This window comes from Haliotis rufescens, unplaced genomic scaffold (genome assembly GCF_023055435.1).
Source record: "Haliotis rufescens isolate VD_foot unplaced genomic scaffold, xgHalRufe1.0.p SCAF_49, whole genome shotgun sequence".
In the NCBI taxonomy this organism is placed as follows: Eukaryota; Metazoa; Mollusca; class Gastropoda; order Lepetellida; family Haliotidae; genus Haliotis; species Haliotis rufescens.
Window position 1 is genome coordinate 793,535 of NW_025964212.1, and position 23,622 is coordinate 817,156.

The 23,622-nt window shown below is 39.9% G+C and overlaps 2 protein-coding genes across 2 annotated transcripts; one reads left to right on the plus strand and one right to left on the minus strand.

Moving 5' to 3' along the window:
* Positions 1–7,661: 7,661 nt before the first annotated feature.
* On the plus strand, positions 7,662–9,803 carry LOC125372839 (beta-1,3-galactosyltransferase 5-like). The gene is made up of 2 exons (XM_048383508.1): positions 7,662–7,880; positions 8,577–9,803. The coding sequence occupies exon 2, from the start codon at positions 8,705–8,707 to the stop codon at positions 9,725–9,727; it is 1,023 nt and encodes a 340-aa protein (XP_048239465.1). The 5' UTR covers positions 7,662–7,880; positions 8,577–8,704; the 3' UTR covers positions 9,728–9,803.
* A 3,828-nt stretch (positions 9,804–13,631) lies between these two features.
* Positions 13,632–16,093, minus strand: LOC124139018 (beta-1,3-galactosyltransferase 5-like). The gene has a single exon (XM_046505981.2). It carries the CDS (start codon positions 15,410–15,412, stop codon positions 14,375–14,377), a length of 1,038 nt encoding a protein of 345 aa, XP_046361937.1. The 5' UTR covers positions 15,413–16,093; the 3' UTR covers positions 13,632–14,374.
* Between the last annotated feature and the right edge of the window lie 7,529 nt (positions 16,094–23,622).

Sequence of the window (23,622 nt, forward strand, 5' to 3'; positions counted from 1 at the left end):
AGATATCGTGAAGAACGCGACTGGAAAAAGATTTATTACCAGGAGATCAACGACACAAACGTAAATCGACATAGGTTGACGCGAGGTGACACAGATGCGCTGTTAAGCGTAGTTCTGGAAAATAAACTGTTATGTAAAGGTGTTTCTCAAGTGGATCTTCTCTTCGTTGTGCACAGTGCTGGAGGCAATCATGATCGCCGCGGTGTTTTTAGGACTGTTCTTAAAGGCTCGAATTACAAAAACTACACTATTCATCTACTGTTTCTCCTTGGATTAACGAGGTACGATGCAAAACTCCAGGACCGTATCAACCAAGAATTCAACCAGTATGGAGACATTATCCAAGGTCAGTTTCTGGACAGCTATAGGAACTTGACATATAAAGCTGTCATGGGATTAAAATGGATCAGCCACAACTGCAGGAACGTGAAATACGTCGTCAAAACCGACGATGATGTTTTCGTGGATCTTGATAACTTTTTCCCATACATATATCATGATATACCCTTAACAAACTGTATCCTCTGTCGGGTTTTATATGAACATGACGCCGTTAAAGTCAACAGACGTGGGAAATGGAGTGTACAGAAATATCAATTCAGGCATTACGACTATTTCCCAGTGGACTACTGTAGTGGCTTTGCTGTTGTAATGCCCGGATCTGTAATTCCAGCGTTGTATAAGGCAACGCGTCTCGTTCCCTTCTTGTGGGTCGATGACGTCTTCTTGTTTGGCATGGCGCGTAGTTTCCTGGCCAATTTGAATAACCTCAATCCAGAACTTTATAAACTTAATGGGAGAACACTTTTGAATTGTTTCAACGAAGATAATAAGTGTAAAGTTGTATTCTCTCCTGTTTATTCAAACTTGATATTGCCCATGTGGCAACGGCGACAGGAGTACCTACGTCATCGTAGTGCTTCTTGATGCGATTAGGGGTGCGTTGCAAAGCGCGAATCGCTTGCAAGCGATGTACAGCAACTTTCAGCCGCTTGCAAGCGAAACAATCGCTGGCTGAGGTCGCTTCGTTCTCAAACCAAAATGGCGGCTGACTTTGACAGCGGAACAAGAAATTCTTGACTGGATCAACGAGGAAATGAAGAAAGGTAGCTAACACCCTATCATCCTCAGTCTGCCCCACATCTTCAAAGTAGTCATAAATTACATCTGTTTGTCGTCGAGCCTATTCTATTACGTTCTTCTACGTCAAGGCAACCAAGCGGTAGTTGCGCCGCTTTTTTGGAAGAGTGCGCAAACGCTTCACAATTTTGGAGACCCCGGGATGAACGATTAATTTTCTTTCTCTAAGCGATTCGTGACTTCGACGCGCCCTAGGTATCGACTGATTGTGGTGTATGGAATCTTCGGCAGCAAATCTAGACTTGCTATTCTCTTGCATTGACATTTTATATTTGAACGTATATTGTGAACGCAATGTCTTTCAGCGATACACAACTGCTCACATTCACTCGCCTCAGTTTTGCTTGTTCCTTGTGGTGTACGGTTCTGAAGGATAGCGTCATTGCTGCGGTTGTGCCATGACGTTTCCGCATTAGCACAGTGTAGTATCGCGGCGGTACTGCCACGGTAGTTCAATACACTGGACCACAAGCCAGATTTACATCTTTGAAACAAACACATATACAGTTACTGTATCAAATGCGTACAATGACCGCATTTGCGTAGGATTCCCGATATGAACTTTTATATGAAGCTACAACTTTAAAACTTATGACCATCGTTTAAAGTTGTATGCACAAGGAGCATTGTCATGAATGATGTGACCGGATTTGCAGAATATTCCACAAATGAAGTTGATACCCCAGTGAATACCTGATCATAGTACGTTTCAAATGCATTTCGTTTGATTACCCTAGGATGTAAAATATCTGACCAGTTTCGAAATTTACAAAGGTTTGAAATATGAGCATTTTCTGGGGCAGAAAAATATTTCAAAATTTGGAAAATTTCAAATATTTACATGTCTTTGAAAGATATCATGGGTATACTCTGTATTTGAATAGTTTTCTATGTTCGTGTTACAGTACTAAAACAAGAGGATCATATCACATTGCTTTTGTTTTATATATGCTGATACCTGTGCCATCAATGCTAACATAACCAAATTAACTTCATAGCGCTGGTGGGCTGGCTTCTTCAAACAATGCTATGCTATGTTGACACGTTCACATTTGATCACAAGTTTAATCACTTCCCTTCACCAGATTGCAAGTTGCAACAGTGTGTTGGAGATCTAGAGTGAGAGTTTATCAAGATCACAGCACATCATACAAAATACAGTAGCATCTTGAACAAATCTTTCCCTTCCTTTCCCTTTCCCTCCAATAGTTGCAATAGTTCCCCACGAGAACACATAGTAAAGTCCAAAGAGGACATTGCATCGGACATTACTGTAAATGATACGTAACAGCTGTCTACCATTGACTAAAACTATAGAGTCTGGACCAGACAATCCAGTGATAGACATCATGCCCATTGGGAAAAGATGACATGAATCAACCATGTCAGCGAGCCTGACCACACGCTCCCGTTAATCGCCTTTTGCGACAACCGTGTTTATCTGGTTATTATTTTTGGTTATAAAAAAAATTAATGATAGAATATTTTTAGTGTGGGTATACTTATTATTTTACAGGAATTTCATATATGAAACAATGCACGTTAGCAGTTGGCTATTAACATGCTCGTACATGTATTACTTCAAGCTCTATACCGATTATTATAACAAATTATGTCTCATTTTTTAGTCTTTACTATTATATTTCTTCAATGGTGGAGATATGGTATTTTGTATATTGTACCTTTCCTGTTGATATGCGGGAAATGTGTGTCCCTTCGAACACAGGTAAACATCAACGAATGAAACGTTAAACTGCAGAAAGCGCTCCCGATATTGTTAATGCGTTCTTCGTGCACATACATGAACATAATATTACACATGGGACATTGACAAGGTCCCAGCTTGTAGACAGGAGCTCCAAGAGTTTACGGTTTCAGCGTAGCTCTGTTTTTATCGATCTGATTCAAAGACTTGTTTTGTGTAGCTTTCTACAACAAGGGACGTTTCCACCTAAGTATTGGCTGATCACAACATGCGGGGTGAAGATTATTGATTAAGAGTGTTATGAAAGAAGAGAAAATATATGTTATAAGTCATAAGAGTACAAGTCAAATAGATTTACGCTATTAAACGGAGATACCATAGTTTACAGTGCAAACATTTAAAACAAATAACCATGCTTAGAAAGGTAGAGACTGGTTTAGGTACGTAACTGAACAGTTCATCAATAAAGAGAACAATTTCCAAAAGACGCCCATCTATACTCAAGGAAGGAGTGTTTCTCAGTTAAATGTGTTTGATGAAACACATACCAAAAAGTCCAAATATATAACATGTTGGTTTGTTTGTTTGCTGTTTAACGCCGCACTCAGCAATATTCAAGCTATATGACGGCGGTCTGTAAATAATCGAGTTTAAACCAGACAATCCAGTGATTGTCATCATTGGGTTTGTATACTTTCCAGGGAGTTGAGTATGATGCCTGGAATGCATATGAATCGAATGGTCGGGGAACAAATAAACTGCATGTGAGCAGATACTAGATAAATAAAGAAGAAAAAGAAAGACGGTTTTTAAAAATGAACGTTTGATCAAACATTCGGTGGCACGGGTGGCCCAGTCGTCTGAGGCGCCGCGATTCGCTGTGCAGAGTTGCGTCCCTTGGGCACGCCAGAAACCTATGATTGTGGGTTCGAATCCCGGTTCGCCCCGATTATGTTTCTAAGTTTGTCAGCACCATACCCGTGCTCGTGGCTTTCACCGAAGTGGTAAACGTCTGAGACCTGCATCACTTCGGGCTTTCCTCCCACATTAAGCTGACACGCCGTGATATAACTGGAATACTGTTAAAAGCGGCGTTAAACCCAACTCACTCACTCACTCACTGATCAAACATTCGTTTATACGGCGTGGTATGGTCCGAATCAAACTCCCAATGACAACTGGAGGGAATCTAGACAACTCCGAACTACGCTTTGGAAGGACTTTGACGTCGGCGTACACGTCTACCGATCATGTTAATTCATTGTGGCTAGTCATTGCATTCTGGTTATGCTAAAGTATGCTGGTGGGGGGAAGTTATACCTGCGGCGTTATAGTCTGGAAGAAAACGTGGACCAGCATGGACTAGATGGCACAACTATTGGCGCCAGTATGTTTTCTTTCAAGGACAATGCGCAGAGGCAGCCATTCTGGCAGTCATACAGACCAACACTCAAATGTTGCCTCACGTTCGCATGACGTTCATTATGACGCCTCCAGACTCGCCCACATTTATAAACGATATGTGATCAATTTTCTTATATCGTTTCTTGTAATAATTTTCTGACGAAACACATTCACTATTGTTTACAAAGTGACCTATTCATGGTGAAATGTAGAGATCGAAATCGATCATCTTAAGACATGTTTTGTAACTGTTTTATGTCAAAAGTTATTGTCGTCCACTGCAATTGCAAAAAGGGTAAGTCCTGCCCTATCGGTACCACCTGACACTCAAACAATATGCATACAAATGTAGAGCTTGTTGCCTGACACTACACAGCAGTGCTCCTGCCATGCGACGCCGGCATATAACCAAACCAGACAATCAAGTGATGGCTCAGAAATCCAGGCACACCATAGTGCATTTGCTGATTTTGTTGAAACTAAAAACGTTAACTTTGAATTACGTCTGCTGTGAACAATTGCAGAGATTCTGTTGCTAAGAAAAAACGTTTCAGAAATATATTCATTTTGCAACACAGGGGAGGGCAGTTTTAATATTTCGGCCTAAACATTTCTTTCCTGACTCAGCATATATACATGCTACTGAGCTTATGATGAAACTCGGGGACTTCAGTCCACCAGCAGCAACATCGACCCCGTACAAGTAAACATAAAACCAGTCTTGATTATCCGACGAACCATTTCCAACGGTTTCTTAAAGTATTTGAAATGGCAAAAAATAACACGTCATCCACACCAGATATCAAAGAATTGCACGGAAGTAATTGACTGAAACGTCCTACAATCACATATCTCTCGGAAGCCTGTAAATAATTTTAAAAAGGAGTCCAACTCAAGTCTACAATGATTTGGCAAGTCTAGATTGCCTCACCTCTAGGATTGAGGATTGTTCCTGGCCCCATTTAGATTTTATTCAATTTTTTGGGTAGATTTAATTTTTAAATAAGATAACTTTATTTCTGGGACTAAATGTCAGTCTAGTGGACAAGATAAAAATGTGGATACAGTTATCAAAATTGTATTAATTGTCATTCATTAACAAAAGACACCTAAATATGACCATGAAGAAGGTTTGATGATTTACTTGGGCTGCTTGGGCTTTTCATTTGAATATTTTCCAAACAGGCAACCATGTTTTTTAAGAGACCATATATCGGTATATGGGTTTTTTTAAGCATGTCGTGGAACCGTGGAAGCAGAATGTTAGGGGGGAAAGTGGCGCACTTAACATTCAACTTGTAAGGTAAGTGCAAATAGTTCGTCAAGTCCTATGTTTTGGTTAAAACATAGAAGCATATGCTGAGTTTACACTTTGTCCCCCCAAAAGAGTAGAGACCGCCTCCGGGGTCTATTGGTGGAGCGTCCGCCCGGAGAGCGGAAGGTCCGGGGTCGATCTCCGGCCGCGTCATACCCAAAACCGTTCAAAATGGTATTTGTTGTTACCCTGTCTGACGCTCGGCATTATTGGGCTAAAACAAGGTCTGGTCGGCTCGGATTCGGTGCACTGTGTCTGAGTAGCTTATTCATGTTTAACTGCGTTATGGTATCTAGTACGATGAAAATGGCTATAGTCCAGACTAGCACAAGCAGCCACATTTAACATAATGTGCGAAACTGCTCATGTTATCCAAAGAAAAAATATACGACTGAGACATAAAGACACATGGGCGTCCAAAATGACAAGTTTCACAATAACACTTGTTCAACGTGACTTAAACATTTCTGAAAGCACATTCAAAACCAACAAAATACAATCTCATTAAAATCAGACCTTAGTTCTCGCTACCGCTAAACAAAGATCTAAAGACATCCCATTAGGGGTCGCGTCAGAACGACCTTTCATCCGACCAATCAGAGCGTCGCTTACCAGATCGGAATGTGATTTCTAATCATACAACCTCGAAAATTTTAACACGGGGTATTCCGAACGATAGTTACGGGTTTAACGACTGAATTCATACAATCTAGACCATCTACTGGCCATTCCAGAATGTTCTTTTGTTCAGGTTTCAAATTTGTAATTGAGAATTTGTCAAAATATGTTTCGAAGCGTAGTCGCCAATTTGAAATTAGTGCTGTAAATGGTCAGTCAAAGTTCGCGCAAGGTCGGTCTGACGTGACCCGTAATGGGATGATCTTTGTTTAGCAGTAGCGAGAACTAAGATCTGATTTTAATGAGATTGAACAAAATACCGAGTGCCGGCTTGTGCATTAATGCACGCCTTAACACGGCGACGCACGGATGACGCTGAGAGTAATCCGCTGCCATTCCTCAAGGAGACATCGTTCCAGTTCTTCACAGTTGACTGGTGCCGCTGGTTGTCTTCTGATCTGTCGGTCAAGGTGAACCCATAAATGTCCGATGGGGTTCATATCAGGAGAACATGCCGGCCAGGGTAAAAAACGAATGTTGGCCTTGTTCCGAAAGTTCTGTGTGAGTCCCACCGTAAGCGGTCTCGCTCAGTCTTGTTGAAGACAATGCCACCTGGCTGTTACTGAATGAATGGTTCCGCCTGGGTCAGGAATCCGGTGTGATCAGTGATCTTCACACGAAAAGTTATCTTGGTGTAATGTCAGATAAAATGTCAGATGAAATGTGAGATGACACGCACGCGCCCGCTCTCCTTATATAGTCTAACTAGCTTCAAGCACTTTCTACACAGTGCCAGACCAGTCCAGTGTCAGTAGAAAATCACAGAATAATCCACATGTTTCTACTGCGCTTGACACCCATGCTATTGCGGAAATTTACAGATATTTAGAGCATCTAAATATAATACCTTCATCACTTGCTTTCATTAAATAGTAATACATTCCTGACAACTAATCGTTGTCCAAATACAATACAATGAACTTCTACAGAGTGTCAACAGAAACAATGTTATACAGTTACAATCATTGTTCAACAATACATTACACTGCCATATTACAATATATAGTATACACACACACAAACACACACACACACGCTCACACACACACACACACACACACACACACACACACACACACACACACACAGGGACTGGTTTTTTTGGCAAGTGTAGCATGTATTAGACGTTTACTCCTACCGTTTGCAATACGAGGAAGAGTGTACGACCCGCTTGTTGAATGGAATGTGGATTGAGTGGCTACAGTGTCTGACCTCGGACCATTGCCAAGGGTAATACTTAGGTAATTGATTCCATTCATTCCGCAACAGACAACATGTTTAACTCATGTTCACTCAGTCGTATGAACGTATATGCTGCTGGCCCTCTATAATTAAATCTATATTGATCTGTAGACAAGCTGAACAACAGCTGCCCTCTTCTGAAGTGTTCAATACTTCACATCGGGTAAAATCAGAAGCTGGAAGGCGAACCTCACATTTCGTTTTGTTTGTATATTTGTTTGTTGTTTAACGCCGTACACGGCAATGTTCTATCTGTATGTCCGTCGGGTTACCAATGATGGCACGCAATGAAGCCTGTCACTGAGCCTGGCCACAAAATCCATTTAGTCGCCTCCCACGACCAACATAGGTTAATGTGGACCAGCAAAGGAAAGGAGGACCTGTTATTTCAAAAAGGTGGGAATGTGTTTGTAGCATTCATATTATATTATATTATATTATATTATATTATATTATATTATATTATATTATATTATATTATATTATATTATATTATATTATATTATATTATTCTAATATAATGTAATATATTATATTATATTATATTATATTATATTATATTATATTATATTATATTATATTATATTATATTATATTATATTATTCATATTATATTATATCATATCATATCATATCATATCATATCATATCATATCATATCATATCATATTACTACTCATGATCATTAAGCGAAATTCTTCTTAAATCACAAACAATATCTGACAATGTGTGTTGGAATGTTTTCACCTTCATTGACCTTGTGACAACCCTTGCTCTTAGGGCAGGTTTGATGTTGGGATGAGTACTAAATGCAGTTACTATGAATCAAAGTATCCTACATCATCTTTAATTAATGATCCAGTGTGTCTAAAGATAATCTTTATTGCACTCGACCGGCAAGAGTTTTAAGGTCCTAAAACTAAAACATATTAAATTTGACATTCATTATTTAGAACACCACCTTGTATTTTTAAAAGACACCCTTAAACCAAAATAAGAAAAGTCACGGTGAGAGATTTACTTTCTATGACACCACAAGAAACTGATTATTCGTTTCCAAAAGCATGTCCTTAGTTAGTTTTAATGTTTCAGGACATGACCGGGCTACATAAGACCATGTCGACAAGATAACATCAATCCCTGCTGTTACTGTTATAATACAACGCCATATATACCAACATGAGTATTCATTGATCTTCATTTCAAAGCGGCCTTCGACCATGCGTTTGGCTGGGAGCATCACAATCACGTGTCTTATCTGTATTCAGATCTGTGTATCAGTTGTTATTGTTATCGCCCTGGGAACCCGTCCAGTACAAAATAAGACAATCTTAGCTTCAGGCGAATCACATCATCTTCGTGAAGATTGGGAGAAAGGCCTGGATGATGAATACAAGAAAATGCCAAATGGACATGGTCGTACACGAACACGACGTATTAACGATGCTGATATTGACGTTGTTCTTGAGAACACACAGCTGTGCCGAGGAGTTTCAGAGGTGGACGTTGTATTTGTTGTCCACAGCACTACTGACCATTATGACCGTCGGCAAATACTTCGAACAATTTTCCAGAAGCAGAAAACACACACAAATTATACCATACGACATGTATTCCTCCTTGGGCAAAGGAACGACGTGAAAATTCAGGAAATAATCAACCAAGAATTCAACCAACATGGCGACATTGTCCAAGGTCGGTTTCAGGACAGTTATAGGAATCTGACGTATAAAGCTGTTATGGGATTGAAATGGATCAGCCACAACTGTAGGGACGTGAAATACGTCATCAAAATGGACGATGACGTTTACGTTTCTTTGCGCATGTTTTTCACATATATTTATCATCAATATACGGGCGATAACAGGGTTTTATGTTGGTCGTGGAAGAGTTCAACAGTGCTTGTCAACAGAGGGGGGAAGTGGTCCATTGATAAGGACGATCTAAGGCAGTATGATCTGTTTCCTTTGGATTACTGCAGTGGTTTTGCTGTCGTTATACCAGGGGCGATAACTCCAGCTCTGTACAAGGCGACCAGGCTTGTTCCCTTTATGTGGATCGATGACTATTTCCTATCCGGGATGGCGCGTGCTGCAGTAACAAAACTGCATGATCTAAGTCCATATCATTACTATGTGATTTTTCCTCAACACCGGGCGGCTTGCATGAAAACAATAAACCTGTGTAAAATTATTTTTTCCCCAAATACTAAGATCCGAAGACTACCAGTAATAAAGGCATAATTTCCCCCACTTTTTTGGTATTGAAAGAAACGAAAGAGAAAAAGGAAGGGAGGGTGAAGGAAGGACAGAGAAGTAGAACGGGAGGTGTAAAAAGATAGGTTCAGTTCAGACATATTTCATTTAAATTACAATGTTTGGAATATCGGAATTTAGATAGCCATCTTTCATCCATGTTCGCAGGATCGATCCCCGTCAGCGCCATACCAAAACACGTAAAAAGATTGTTCTTGTTTTAACCCTGCCTGGCGCTCGGCATTAAGGGGCTAAAACAAGGGCGTGTTGACTCAGTATACTGTGTTTGAGTGGGGTATTAATGTTAAACTGCGACATGGTATCTCAGCAGCAACACTCACACGACACACACTCACCTCACCTTCACTTCTGTGCAGAGTTGCGTCCCTTTTGCGTGTCAGAAATATATGGACGTTGGTTCAAATCCTGATAGGCCCTGCTTATGTTTCGTCATTATATTGTAATCTATGGATATTAATCCTACCTTGTGTGAACATATCATCATGTATATATAACTCTATGCGCTAACCCAGTATTGACCTGATGACTGAGCAAGAAGTAGCCCTAAAGCGTCTTGAAAAAGAATAAATGAAGCTGTTATCCATTAAAGTGTCATGTATTCACTCAAATATTGTAGGGGGCACGGGTGGCCCAATCGTCTAAGGCGCCGCGATTCGCTGTGCAGAATTGCGTCCCTTGGACACGCCAGAAACCTATGATTGTGGGTTCGAATCCCGGTTCGCCCCGATTATGTTTCTAGGTTTGTCAGCACAATTTCACCGAAGTGGTAAACGTCTGAGACCTGCATCACTTCGGGCTTTCCTCCAACATTAAGCTGACACGCCGCGATATAACTGGAATACTGTTAAAAGCGGCGTTAAATCCAACTCACTCACTCAAATATTGTACGGAAGTATAGGGGTAAAGAAAGGGGATTAAGCAAACAATTCGCATACTCAAATATTTTCGTTCTATAATTGTATCTTTACAAACATCTCTGGGTGGGATTTAGAAGTGACTTGTTTGTTGGTGAACGCCGCACTGACCACTATTCCACCTAGTATTTGATTGGTTGGTTTGTTGTTTAACGCCGCACTCAGCAATACTCCAGGTATATAATGGCCGTCTGTAAATAATGGAGACTGGACCAGACAATCCAGTGATTAATATGATGAGCATGCATCAACCAAGTCAGCGAACCTGACCACCCGATCCCGTTAGTCTCCTCTTACAAGCATACTCGCCTTTTACGGCAAGCGTGGGTTGCTGAAGACCTATTCTACCCCGGACCTTCACGGGTCTCCACCTAGGAGGGTTGACTGAACCTCAGAGAATTGCTTAACAGTGAAACTTTTTTGGTGTGGACATAACATGATGTGATTTAAGAATTGAATGTCACTTTGTGTCGCAAGCTCCGACGTTCATACAATTTTGTTCTCATTCTATGAAGGTTCATCCTCAAGTGAACTCACACACAAAAAAAGTCAATTCTTATAAAATTGTATGTCAATGGTTTATACCTACAGGGGTGTATATCTATCTCAAAATGTCACTAATTATAAGTACGCGGGGGCACGGTGGGCCCAGTCGCCTAAGGCGCCGCGCAGAGTTGCGTCCCTTGGGCACGCCAGAAACCTATGATTGTGGGTTCGAATCCCGGTTCGCCCAAATTATGTTTCTAGGTTTGTCAGCACCATACCCGTGCTCGTGGGTTTCACCGAAGTGGTAAACGTCTTAGACCTGCATCACTTTGGGCCTTCCTCCCACATTAAGCTGACACGCCGTGATATAACTGGAATACTGTTAAAAGCGGCGCTCACTTATTAAGTACGCGTGACTTCATGTTAACACGGACGTCCATACAACAACCAGCTGTAACCCGGAATAAAATAGTTCATCAAAAGGAGAGGTTACATGAGCGTTCGTATGCTCAACTTGCTCCACAGGAACATCTTTTGTAGTTTGGTTACAACAAATAGATCCAAATAATATAATCATTAGATGAAAAAGGACTCTAAGGAACTACCTCAGTAAGTAAGTCACAGTGACAGCGCGTCGCAATACGTTTACATTAAATACAGGACATCATAATGGATAAACGTAGGTGTTCGTGAACCTGTGGCGATTACACGTGTTAGACCTCATTGATCAACTGGTTAATCATTGAAAGGTGATGACAAAGATGTGTCAAATAGATGCTAATTAATTATAGATTGTTCAAGGCTGTTACCTGTAAGTCTAAACACGGATCCAGTCCACAGTTTGGATGTGCATTTCTTCGTTTTGTTCACTGGGATAGGTCGTAGCGAGGAAATTCTTGAACAAGCATTCAATCAAACTATTTGACTTATCCCAATGTAAGCTAAAACGGTAAGTTCAAGATTAAAGGATCTGAGTGATCAGAAACAACGTTTCTGTATTTATTCGCGTTAGAGAATTCCCAATTCCCATTGATGTGGAAGTAGCGTGTCGTTCACACACATGTGTCGTTCACACAAATGTAAACGCCAGTTTCGCGGTCATGTAACCGACCTCTTGGAAAAGCCGCATATCGTCACATAAACACTTATAGAGGTATATCCACAAATTGAGGCAATTGAGCAAACTGTTTCGCTATGACAGGGCTCTGTAACCTTTAACAAATGGGTATCCTTCGGAAACGTGCGGTGATCAAGTTCTTGCAGAAAAGGGGCTTAACACCAAAAGCCATCCATGAAGATATGAGTACAACACTAGGGAAGGATGCCTCTTCCTATGTCACCATACAGAGGTTAGCAGAAGTTTTTAATTATAAGCGTAGCAGGGAGAGCGTTGTAGACGATCCCATCCTGTAATGCCTGTGACGTCAGCAACATCAAAAATGGTGATGACGACCGACGAATAACTGAGCGCTTACATTCCATTTATCTGATTAACGCAGAAACTTTGGCGATCCAGCTCCTTGGGTTCCAAAGCCTCTGCGATCTAACATCTGAAACCCATCTTCAGAAACCCATGCGTGCCGCAAGAGCTGACTATGTTTGTCGTAAGAGGCGGCTAACGGGATCGGGTGGTCAGGCTTGCTGAATAGGTTGATGCATGTCATCGTATCCCTATTGCGAAAAGCCATGAGCATGCTATCAATCACTTGTTTGTCTGGTCCAGACTCGATTATTTACAGACCACCTTTACATAGCTGGAATATTAATGCGTTAAACAACAAACAAACAACAAGGCACAACATGTCTCGTGAAAATCCAGCTCTGTTTCAAGCTGATCCAGTGGTGTTATTGCAGCGATTTGTGATTATAAATATAACAAACAACAATAGGCCCATAGGGCCTGTATTGCTCACCTGGATATTTACGCAATCATGTCAAAATACACATTTGCATTGTACATGTATATATAATACTGCAAATATTTCGTAATTTGGACTGTCAGCATTTAAAATGGGTGGATGTCAAACCTGATAGCATGAATGTGTATTTCTCAAGATACAAATGTAACATGTAGATCTGAACCGTTACCATGTTATGATCCAGGATAAATCATATTAAAGGTATTATTCTCTTCATAACAAAAACATAGCATGTTATGGTCAAGGTTCTAACTCTTTTGGGAGTGCCGGACAGATGAACAGAAGGGCCAGTCCTGGTAGCATATGTGCATTCCTCTCATTATATTCTCAATTGTACCATTATGGTTAAAGGTGGGGATCTTCACCCTCCATTTCTCCAATTTGAATCCCCACCAACAAGGGATTCTTCAATTTGGTTGATAGCTATCTCTTAGTTCCAGAGAAGAAGTCGTTTAAAGCATTATAGCCAAATTACCCCAATTTGGCCCCGCCCCTCAGCCCCTTTGGGGTCAGCCCCACCATTTGTGCAATTTTGAATCCTCGCCACCGGAGAATGCTTCCAAACAAATATGGTTGATATCTATCTTTTAGTTCCAGAGAAGAAGTCGTTTAAAGCAATATAGCCAAATTACACCTATTTGCCCCCGACATTTTCACATGAGCCATCCAATACAGGTTGAGTGCTTTCTTACAAAGTTCATCAAATAAGTTGTATTTATTTTATGCATTAACCTGTAGACTATTCAAACGTAATTATCAAACATCTAAATTTGCAAGAACATAAATGACATTAAATACGCAAACTACTGAGTAAATTAACAGTATATGCCGTCGGTGTCGTGCAGGTACCGGATGGTCGTGGAGACGACGAGCAATTCCTGGACCGTCCATACTACTTGCATCGGTAAATTATATAGATCCTTTTTTGTGCAGAAAGGTTTATTTCCTTTTGTTTTACGCCGCAGACAACAATATTGCAGGTTTTCCATAAATCGAATCCAAACGAGACAAAACAGTGACAAAGTATAAACAATGTACAACGCCGTAGGGGTTGGACGACACTGATTCAGCCACGTCACACCACACCCAGTTACCCCATAGTTGCCTCTTACGACACGCAAAGGATACTGCGACTTATTCTTACCTAGTCCTCACGAGGGTGTGTCACGATGTAGATAAAGCATACGTTCATTTTAATCATCGATAATCATTGATAATTTCAACAAGCACAGTTATAACGACGTTCTCAACGAACTTCCTTCTTATTCAACCTTAGAAGATGGGTTGTAAGCATTTCAAAGTTTCTTAATGTTTTGAAGATATCTTTGTCGGTGTCTCCATGTTGGCAAAATCCGGTTTGGGTAAATAAGGGAAAAGATAAGTTCACACGTCGATTGCTTTTTAAAGCACGTCGATACTTCTTCCTCCCCAACCTTATAATGAGCATCACCAAGGTCTTGCAATCCTGTTATGAAACCACGGGCCATTCCATATAAGAATACGTCATCTATCCAAAGAAATGGCACCATGAACACCACCTTGTAAAGCGCTGGAATTATCTTCCCGGGGATAATGACACCAAAACCACTACAGTAATCAACAGGAAAGGATTGGTAATGTCTAAAAACGAATTTCGGAACTTTCCATTTCCCCGTTCTCCTTATAACGACGTACGGCATGTTCGATGCCCAACATAGTATTCTGGTATCATCTTTATGTGAATGGTACACGTGTGTAAAAAAATTATAGATATCAGTATAAACGTCGTCGTCGATCTTGATGACGTATTTCACATTTCTGCAGTTGTGACTGATCCATTTTATTCCAAAAACAGCTTTATACGTCAGGTTACCATATGTGTCCAGAAACCCACCTTGGACAATGTCTCCATTTTGTCTGAATTCTTGGTTGATATGACCCTGGATTTTCACATCGTTCCTTTGTCCAAGGAGAAATACATGTCGTAATGTGTAATTTTGGTATGTTTTCTCCTTCTGGAAAATTGTCCGAAGTATTTGCCGACGGTGATAATGGTCAGCAGAGCTGTGGACAATAAATACAACGTCCACCTCTGAAACTCCTCGGCACAGCTGTGTGTTCTCAAGAACCACCTCTAACAATGGGTCATCAATACGTTGTAGTCGTTTATGACGATGCTCTTTCACAACGTTAGTGTTTATAATACCTTTTAACGGGCCACAAATGTTCGCACTTACACAGACCTCGTGTCCTGCTTTGTGATTCCCTAATGCTGTAAACATCACAATTAAAAAGCAAATATGTATCGACAATATACACACAAAGCACCTTTCCATGAAGAAAGTGAAAGACATCACGTTATTTGTTGACGATGGGTTTTCGATAATCAGCCAAATAACTGTTTCAAAGAGCAACTTGAAACGTTAGAGTCTGTTCCTCGCCGCTCCTCTACGTTCGATTTTCCATAACCCTGGGTAGTGAACCTTCATTCCGCACTAGATAAATAAACCATCTGAATCTCCGTTCTCATATGTGTATGTGTCGATATTGAAAAAACAAAATACCTTGTCACCAAATGATCTCATCTCCATACAATGTCACACTCCTTTGGTGTAAGCTCGTTCAGCACACCTGCTTAAAATTAGTTCGGAAATCTGGCCAACACATCGTCTTCGCCACATACCCTCCCCAGCATGTTCTCAAGCCTACAGTGTTCAATATGGTGTAGTACGTCCGTCCGAATGAAAATTAATACACCACCAGGAATCATTGTATGTTTGAATGATATTGTGTTGTGTAATAACATCAATTGCATCTGACACATGCGCTGAAGCGATGATAACAGCTTGATAGATTGGGTTTGATGCAAGCCTCCGATCTTTGTTCAACCGCTTTAACACATACATTAAAACAAGAAAACAAACATTCCCCGTCTCCACAAGAATATCAAATTATCGGCTCTTCAAGTGTGCAACTGTTTTATGTTATGGAGGAACTTCGTGGCATACATTCAACAACGAGAGAAATGGAATCGTCAGAATATTAGACCCTAACTATCCATGAATATATATTACTCTTTGTGTCGTGCGTGTTGCTGCCATATCACAATAAGATCGAACATGCTATAATTACTTTTAATATTGACCTTAAGTGAAGGTATAAATAGGTCCTTACAACATACTTGGAGGATGCAACAGCTTGCGAGTCATGTTGTTGTGTTGGGTACTTTCATTGGGCATGGAAGAAAGTCACCATGGGTCATCTGCAGTGATATTTGCAGTAGGATTCCTATGCGATTTACATATATGATGATCGATGTTTATGCGTACACATTTCCTAGCCATAATTCTTTTCATAATCGGCTTCATCGAAGATGCAGGGTGTGACATTAAGAGGCCATACATTCAAATTAAGGTTGGTTGACAGAGTGTCATCGTACCCTAGGTCATAAATATCAATGGCTACATTGTCGATTTTATACAGGCTGTCAGCTGGAATATTGCACATACACACACAAACACACAGGTACGCGCGCGCGCGCGCGCGCACACACACACACACACACACACACACACACACACACACACACACACACACACATACACACACACACACCATAACCATAAGAAATCTCAGCAAAAAGCAGCCATTGTACGATTATGGCAATAAGCATGTATTTATGAATCACTATCAAATAGTGAGGTGGCACCCGTCACAAACACATGCAAGGGCAAGTCAATTGTTCACCTGAATAACACGGGAACATAATATGCAAAGTCAAAATAGGGAAATGCATCGGACATCAGTTTTGCCACTGACGCGTCTAATTTGCCTTGGCCTTGAATGTTGAAAACTTGATTCAACAACTTTTGTTGTAAATAAAAGCGACAAAACCCTTTCCATATTCAAGAGAAATCTCTGCTAAAAGCAGAGTCGATTGTATGATATCCGACTAAAACACGGGAGCATAGTACAAGTCAAATAGGGAATTGTATCAGATATCATTATTGTCAATGATGAGTCAAATTTGGAAAAGTCCTCCCCATGTCAACCATAAAACTTTTTAAAAGCTTCACTGAGGCATTGAATGTTGTAACCTTGATCAAACTGCTGCTGAGCAGGAGCCTTATGACGCTCTTTGAAATCTTGGTAGAAAGGGCATGCTTGGTTGTATTGTCACTACCATAGGAGATCGCACATGAGACATAAGTATTATGTCTTTCTGTACCTCCTGTCCTTATTACAAAGAGTGTGGACCGTTGTCCCGAGCCGAGTCGATTGCCACCCCTCCCTTGTCTCTCTCCCTTTTACATAAGTACAAGTATACAGTTATGTTCATGATTGTGAATGCATTTACATAAATACGTAAATCATTCTGATTTGACAATATAAGCAATGAATGAATAAATTGATTAATTAATTGAATAAATTGACATTTATGCTTCTCAATCTATAATGAAGCTGAGATTTAACATGCATGACAGGTGGCATATCGCTTGGGGCGTCAATCAGCAATCCTTAATTGCAAATGACGGAAACCGTCACAAAGGATAAGACGATAAGGTTTTACTTTAATTATTTCATTTCTAACTTTATATTTCTTTATGCTTATAAATTACGTTTATATGGATGTACATTTTGTAAACCTAAACACGTAAAAGTAGCTGTTTGACAGTATCTCAAAAGTTGTGAAATGTAAACACCAAAGGCTAGAGCTGCTGGAAAATTGCTCGACATGAAGGGAAAGTTGAAGTCATCCCTGTTGTCATACAGTCTTATGAAGAATGTATTGTCACTCTGAATCATTATGAAACGGATGAGGCGTTCAAACTGTTTCTAGTTCGGGTCATCTTCCCGAGGCAAGAGAGTTAACTGACTTTAAAAATCCAGTTTCCACCCTTGCCGAACTAGGCTGGAATTCCTGGGCTCGATCGTAGCGCCACCAGTGGCTATTACTAGTAATGTCCTTTCTATGCCTCTCCTATTGACCAATCAGATTCAACCTCTCGTATCACTTGCATTCGCTTCAAACAAAACGGTGGCGCCCAGTCAAGACGATCTGATCGATAATCAAGATCTATATTGTGATCAAACGAGTCTTACATCGCGAAGTGCATCAAATCACGTGAGCACCTTGATTAAAAACATGAAAAGATATAGAAAATATCTGTTGACAACGGTGCACATGCTTTGCAAACCCTGCTGTCGACCGAAATCTGCATGACACTTTACGAACTGGATTTCGATTTCAGTGCGCGATTTTGATTTGACTATGCATAGACTGGTTAGTCCAGCCAAAATGTAACTCCATAATAATACCAGCCTAGTTCGGCAAGGGTGGAAACTGGACTTTTATAGTCAGTTAACTCACTTGCTTCGGGAAGATGAGTTCGGGTAGGTAAATCAGCGGAAGGGAATGGCTATTTGATGGTTATTGAACGATATCAGATTATCAATATACCTGAAGCTTAAGTTAAACTTCTTGACCAAATTACCTTGTTTTGACTTTGCCTATCCAAGCATAAAAAAACAGATCCACAAGAAGGGGAGCGTCATTGGTGACCTTGGGGATGCCTTCTTCTTGCCTCAATGTGTTATCCCCAACTTTTACACGGATGTTATTGTCGTAACTGCTTTCGGGCGTCAAGTGCGACCCTTCTACAGTTACTGAAAGTATTGCCGTTCCTGGTCATCATGGTCAATTAAGCCATGACTTTGCAACTCGCCTTGTCAGCATCGGTTCAGCTCCGTCCAGGAGTGATTGTCTAAAGACGCTTACTCCAAGTTGTCTCCATCAGCACTCATACTCGCATATTAAGAAACGTAACACTAGCTTTTTACTCACATGGTTTTACTTACTCTCAGCCCATCTATCAATACAGGACAGGATCAGACCGGCCAGACTCGTCACTAAATGGCGAAAACTTAGATCGATCGGGATTCGACTCGATCGATTGCAAACCGCGCTCTCCTCTCCTAATGTTGAATCTATCATTTTATAGAATTCGGGCCTGGCCTGTCTTTGTCACATGTCACACTACCTCATTTTCATTCGTTAAAAGTTAGATCTGACCATGAACTCATGTGTGTCGTAATCGGAAAAATACCGAAGCCTACGAGCCAGATTGATCATCTCTCTATTGATTTTGTGACTCACTCCGATTGCTACAAATGAAAAATATCTCTGCTTGTTTCATTAACTAATGGACTATAACATGGAACCAATCCAATGATAAATATGAAATGTCCAGAATACTCTTGTGATAAATGTGAAATGTCTTTATCTATTAATTCCTTTCGAACTAAAAGTTCTCTGTCACAAACTATATCTAATGCAACTCATCATTGCAGCTATAAACGGTTAAATTTGTTACCATTTTCTAATGTTTTTTTAGACGCATTTTAACCTTATAACATCCTCCGCCTGTGGACAAGAGCTGCTCACAGCTCGGAAGACATAAGCATGAGTTCAGGTCTGAGATGTAAAATACAATCACAATCAACACAATAGAAGTAAAACAGGATCGATCATTCCATATATTAAATTGTAACCCATTTCAAAATTTTATAAATATCCGGAAAACAGCGAATACTTAACATTAAAAATGTATTTACATGCTAAAGAATACGAGAAATGATCCTATGTTACTTCGTATAACCACAAAGCATAATCATCACGAAATATTATTCAAATACAATGTAGAACGAATTACTAGCGATGCATAAATGTCAAATGTCACTGCACATGACCACAATATGGCACCACCATTCACCAAAGTTCCTTTGTCGCTGGTCCCAATCGAATTCACTGGCTCCTTTCTTGTTTCGAAAAGTCAATTGGCGGAACGCTGTCCAACGTTCTTGAACCCTTAACCGAAAAAGTTAATGTCTGAACACACGGCCTATGCACACAGTCTGGGCCACGGCTGGGGTGGCAAAGCGAGAGGTAGACGTTTCTTGACACTGCTTGGGTGTTGACTGGTCGCTGTCTAAAGATGTTGTATGCCGACAGAGTCACAGCGTGTATGCGGGGGTCGTGAGCACCTGTAGATGTAGACGTCGGGGGTGCTGACAGACATGGATAACCTTCTTTGGCTTGCGGTCTGTGTTCAGCGGCAGAGGTGATAGGACAACGTACACCCTCGACAGCAAGCGTGTAGCCAGAAGCCAGATTATTTGTTTGGCGTGGACCAGACGACAGCGGGGGAAGTGCTTGACTCTCCGCCCTATAGAATGGGGTACGGCCATCATCTACAACACTTTAAAATACTGGTAATTCACGATCAACAAGTGAATAGTACCATACCAACTATAGAAATATTAATACATATAAAGATGTGACATCTGCACCTCAGACTTTTGTCTGTAAAAATAAGACTATATAAACAATAATAGGCTTCTGGCATATGCATATCTGCATATAAGGATCATAACGGCAGGAATCGAATTTCTGGACTACTCATTAGAGGTTCACCAATATAGACCAATATGATAATAAAAAGACATTTATAAGCACGAACAAATCGCAAAAACCCATGAACTGCTTCAACAGTACAGTCATTATTCAACTATTATAAAATTCTAACTAACAACATTCAGCAAATGCTTGGTAGTTAATAACACCAAAACGAACAACGTATATAATTATTGTGGGATGGACTGAGAGCACACATTGAAACACCGATGGTAATTGAACGTAGCAAGTAATATAGAAGATACACAATAGTAGAATAATGTAACGTAATGTAACCAAGAGACCATCATATGAGAGAACCCAATTCCAAATACAGGTCTTGTCTCTACAGAAAAGTAATTAATTCAATATTGTCACAATAATGAGATGTAATAAGTAGAAATAAACTGTAATTCGGTATCTGTAAAGGGGGTAACTAGTATGATAAAATATTTCAAATTCGCAACCATTTTATAGTCTTAACTTCTCACTGTACCCTACTGACAAATAATATATAACACCCACAAATAACTGGTCCGTAGAATGGTTGAAACAAAGCCATTACAATATGAAATATTACGGGCAAGAACAACCTATCTAGATAAGGGAATTATCATCATTATCGTCTCATGGCAGATGGCAATTATAAATGAATTATGTCAGAGGTAACGGAAAAGCGACTCCACAATGTTGAAGTACCATAAAAGACACCTGTCGTGGAAGGTGGGGATCGTTTTAAACGAAACGCCGGGATCGGGATTCGACTCGATCGATTGCAAACCGCGCTCTCCTCTCCTAATGTTGAATCTATTATTTTATAGTATTCGGGCCTGGCCTGTCTTTGTCACATGTCACAATACCTCATTTTCATTCGTTAAAAGTTACATCTGACCATGAGCTCATGTGTGTCGTAATCGGAAAAATGACGAAGCCTACGTTCCAGATTGTGACTCACTCCGATTGCTACAAATGAAAAATATCTCTGCTTGTTTCATTAACTAATGGACTAAAACCTGTAACCAATCCAATGATAAATATGAAATGTCCAGAATACTCTTGTGATATATGTGAAATGTCTTTATCTATTAATTCCTTTCGAACTAAAAGTTCTCTGTCACAAACTAAATCTAATGCAACTCCTCTTGTCTAAAATACTTTCTGTGAATATAAAGAAAGTCCTTCCTTGATTGTATTAAGGATTATGGTTAGTCTTTCAGACAGGGATTTGGTGGTACATTTGCTGGAGCCAGCAATATTTCTCTGTTTGTACGCATTTCTATGGAGCTTTGGAAGCCAGTAGAAAAGAGGAATGGGCATGTCTTCAGGCTTTAGAGTCAAGTCAAAAGTAGATAGTATTGCTGCATGGTTAGGGCAGATTCATCCTCACATAACATACTGGCCTTAAATGTGGTATTATTTGATATGTCATTTATATCAAGTTCTTTGATCAAACAATTGATAAAGTGATGCCTATATATAATGTCAGTGGAAACAACTACATGTTTTTCATATTTAAGATGCCCCTTGAAATCTTCGTAGAAAGTGTGTGCTCAAGTCAAACAAAGACATGTATTTTGTTTATTAATATGTCAAACATGCAAGCCGCCAACATGACGACAACATCAGAACAACTTGATGACATACGGCCTACGTGTTTGATTGATGTGATGTAAACATTAATTATACTATATTCCCTGATCTTTGTCTCTGTATCCCTAACGATATATTTATGAGCTTCTGGTCAGATCCTTTTCACAGTTATTATAGAGCCCATTGGAAGTTACACATTGTCAATCTAAAAGGCACCGTCACCATATAATATATTGATAACTGACGCTGAATACTATTTATCATGATTTATCTGTATATGGCTTCACAGATTGATCAATTGTCTAACTGTGTACACAACAATGACGAGGAACAGCGTTTACAGTAATTCGACTGTCAGCAAAAATGTTTTGTATTTAACCCACATTCAAATGTGCATGTATATGTTGGTGCATTGATTGTGTACCTCTTATATAGCTGATGGCGGCCTGAGTGTAAAATTAAGTTTAGTTCAGTATTGATCGTCTTAGCGCATATTTCGCTTTCTTGCGCTGGTTAGAAACTAGTTGGTCCAAACAACCAGAATTCAGTGTTTCCTGTTGGGTTTCTGCCAATTGTTCCATTCGTAAAGCCTGAATTAGGAGTTCTTTTATTGTCCCATCGGTGATGTACAGTTTCCCTAAAAACACTATGTAAAGCAGAGTTTCACATTGACAATACATAACTGAACAGCTTTTTGTTTGTTTGTTTGTTGTTTAACGCTGCACTCAGCATTATTCCAGCTATATGACGACGGTCTGTAAATAATCGAGTCTTGACCAGACAATCAAGTGATTGACATCATGAGCATCGATCCTATCATTGGGATACGATGATATGCATCAACCAAGTCTGCGAGGATGACCACCCGATCCCGTTAGTCGCCTTGTTACGACGTAAATTGTAATAAAAAGGTAAATTGTAATACTTGCAGCAAATTGTAATAATTTTGACGTAAATTGTAATAACAACGTAAATTGTAATAATATTTGACGTAAATTGTAATACGCAAATTGTAATAAAAATTGACGTAAATTGTAATAATCTCTACTTGCGGTAAAATGTAATAAATTCTTACGTAAATTGTAATAACCTTACTACCGTCCAAGACGCCAATTGACTAGAAATGATCTTTGTCAGTTGAGCTTGCGTTTCACATGTACAATTCGAGAAATACTGTGTATGATGACAAACGTACAAAACTGTTAAGTTAGGGATGGTTGGTATAGGCTTTATCGTACAATCGTCATTAAGGGGTGGTGTCAACATCGATAAATTTAAATGACTGAAAGATCCATCCTCGGGGTCAAAATGATGGGTTACACAACCGTATTTTCGACAAATAACTTAATTGTGACCTATTGTTCAATACTCTTATGAGGCTTTTCAAGATGTATTTTGCATGACTTGCTTCAACAGTACGTTGACCAGTTCGACACGACTGAACGAGTGATGACGAAGAGTACAAACACAGGCTGGTCAACCAGTGTGTCGATTTGCAGTGGAAATGCTGTACGAGTTGAT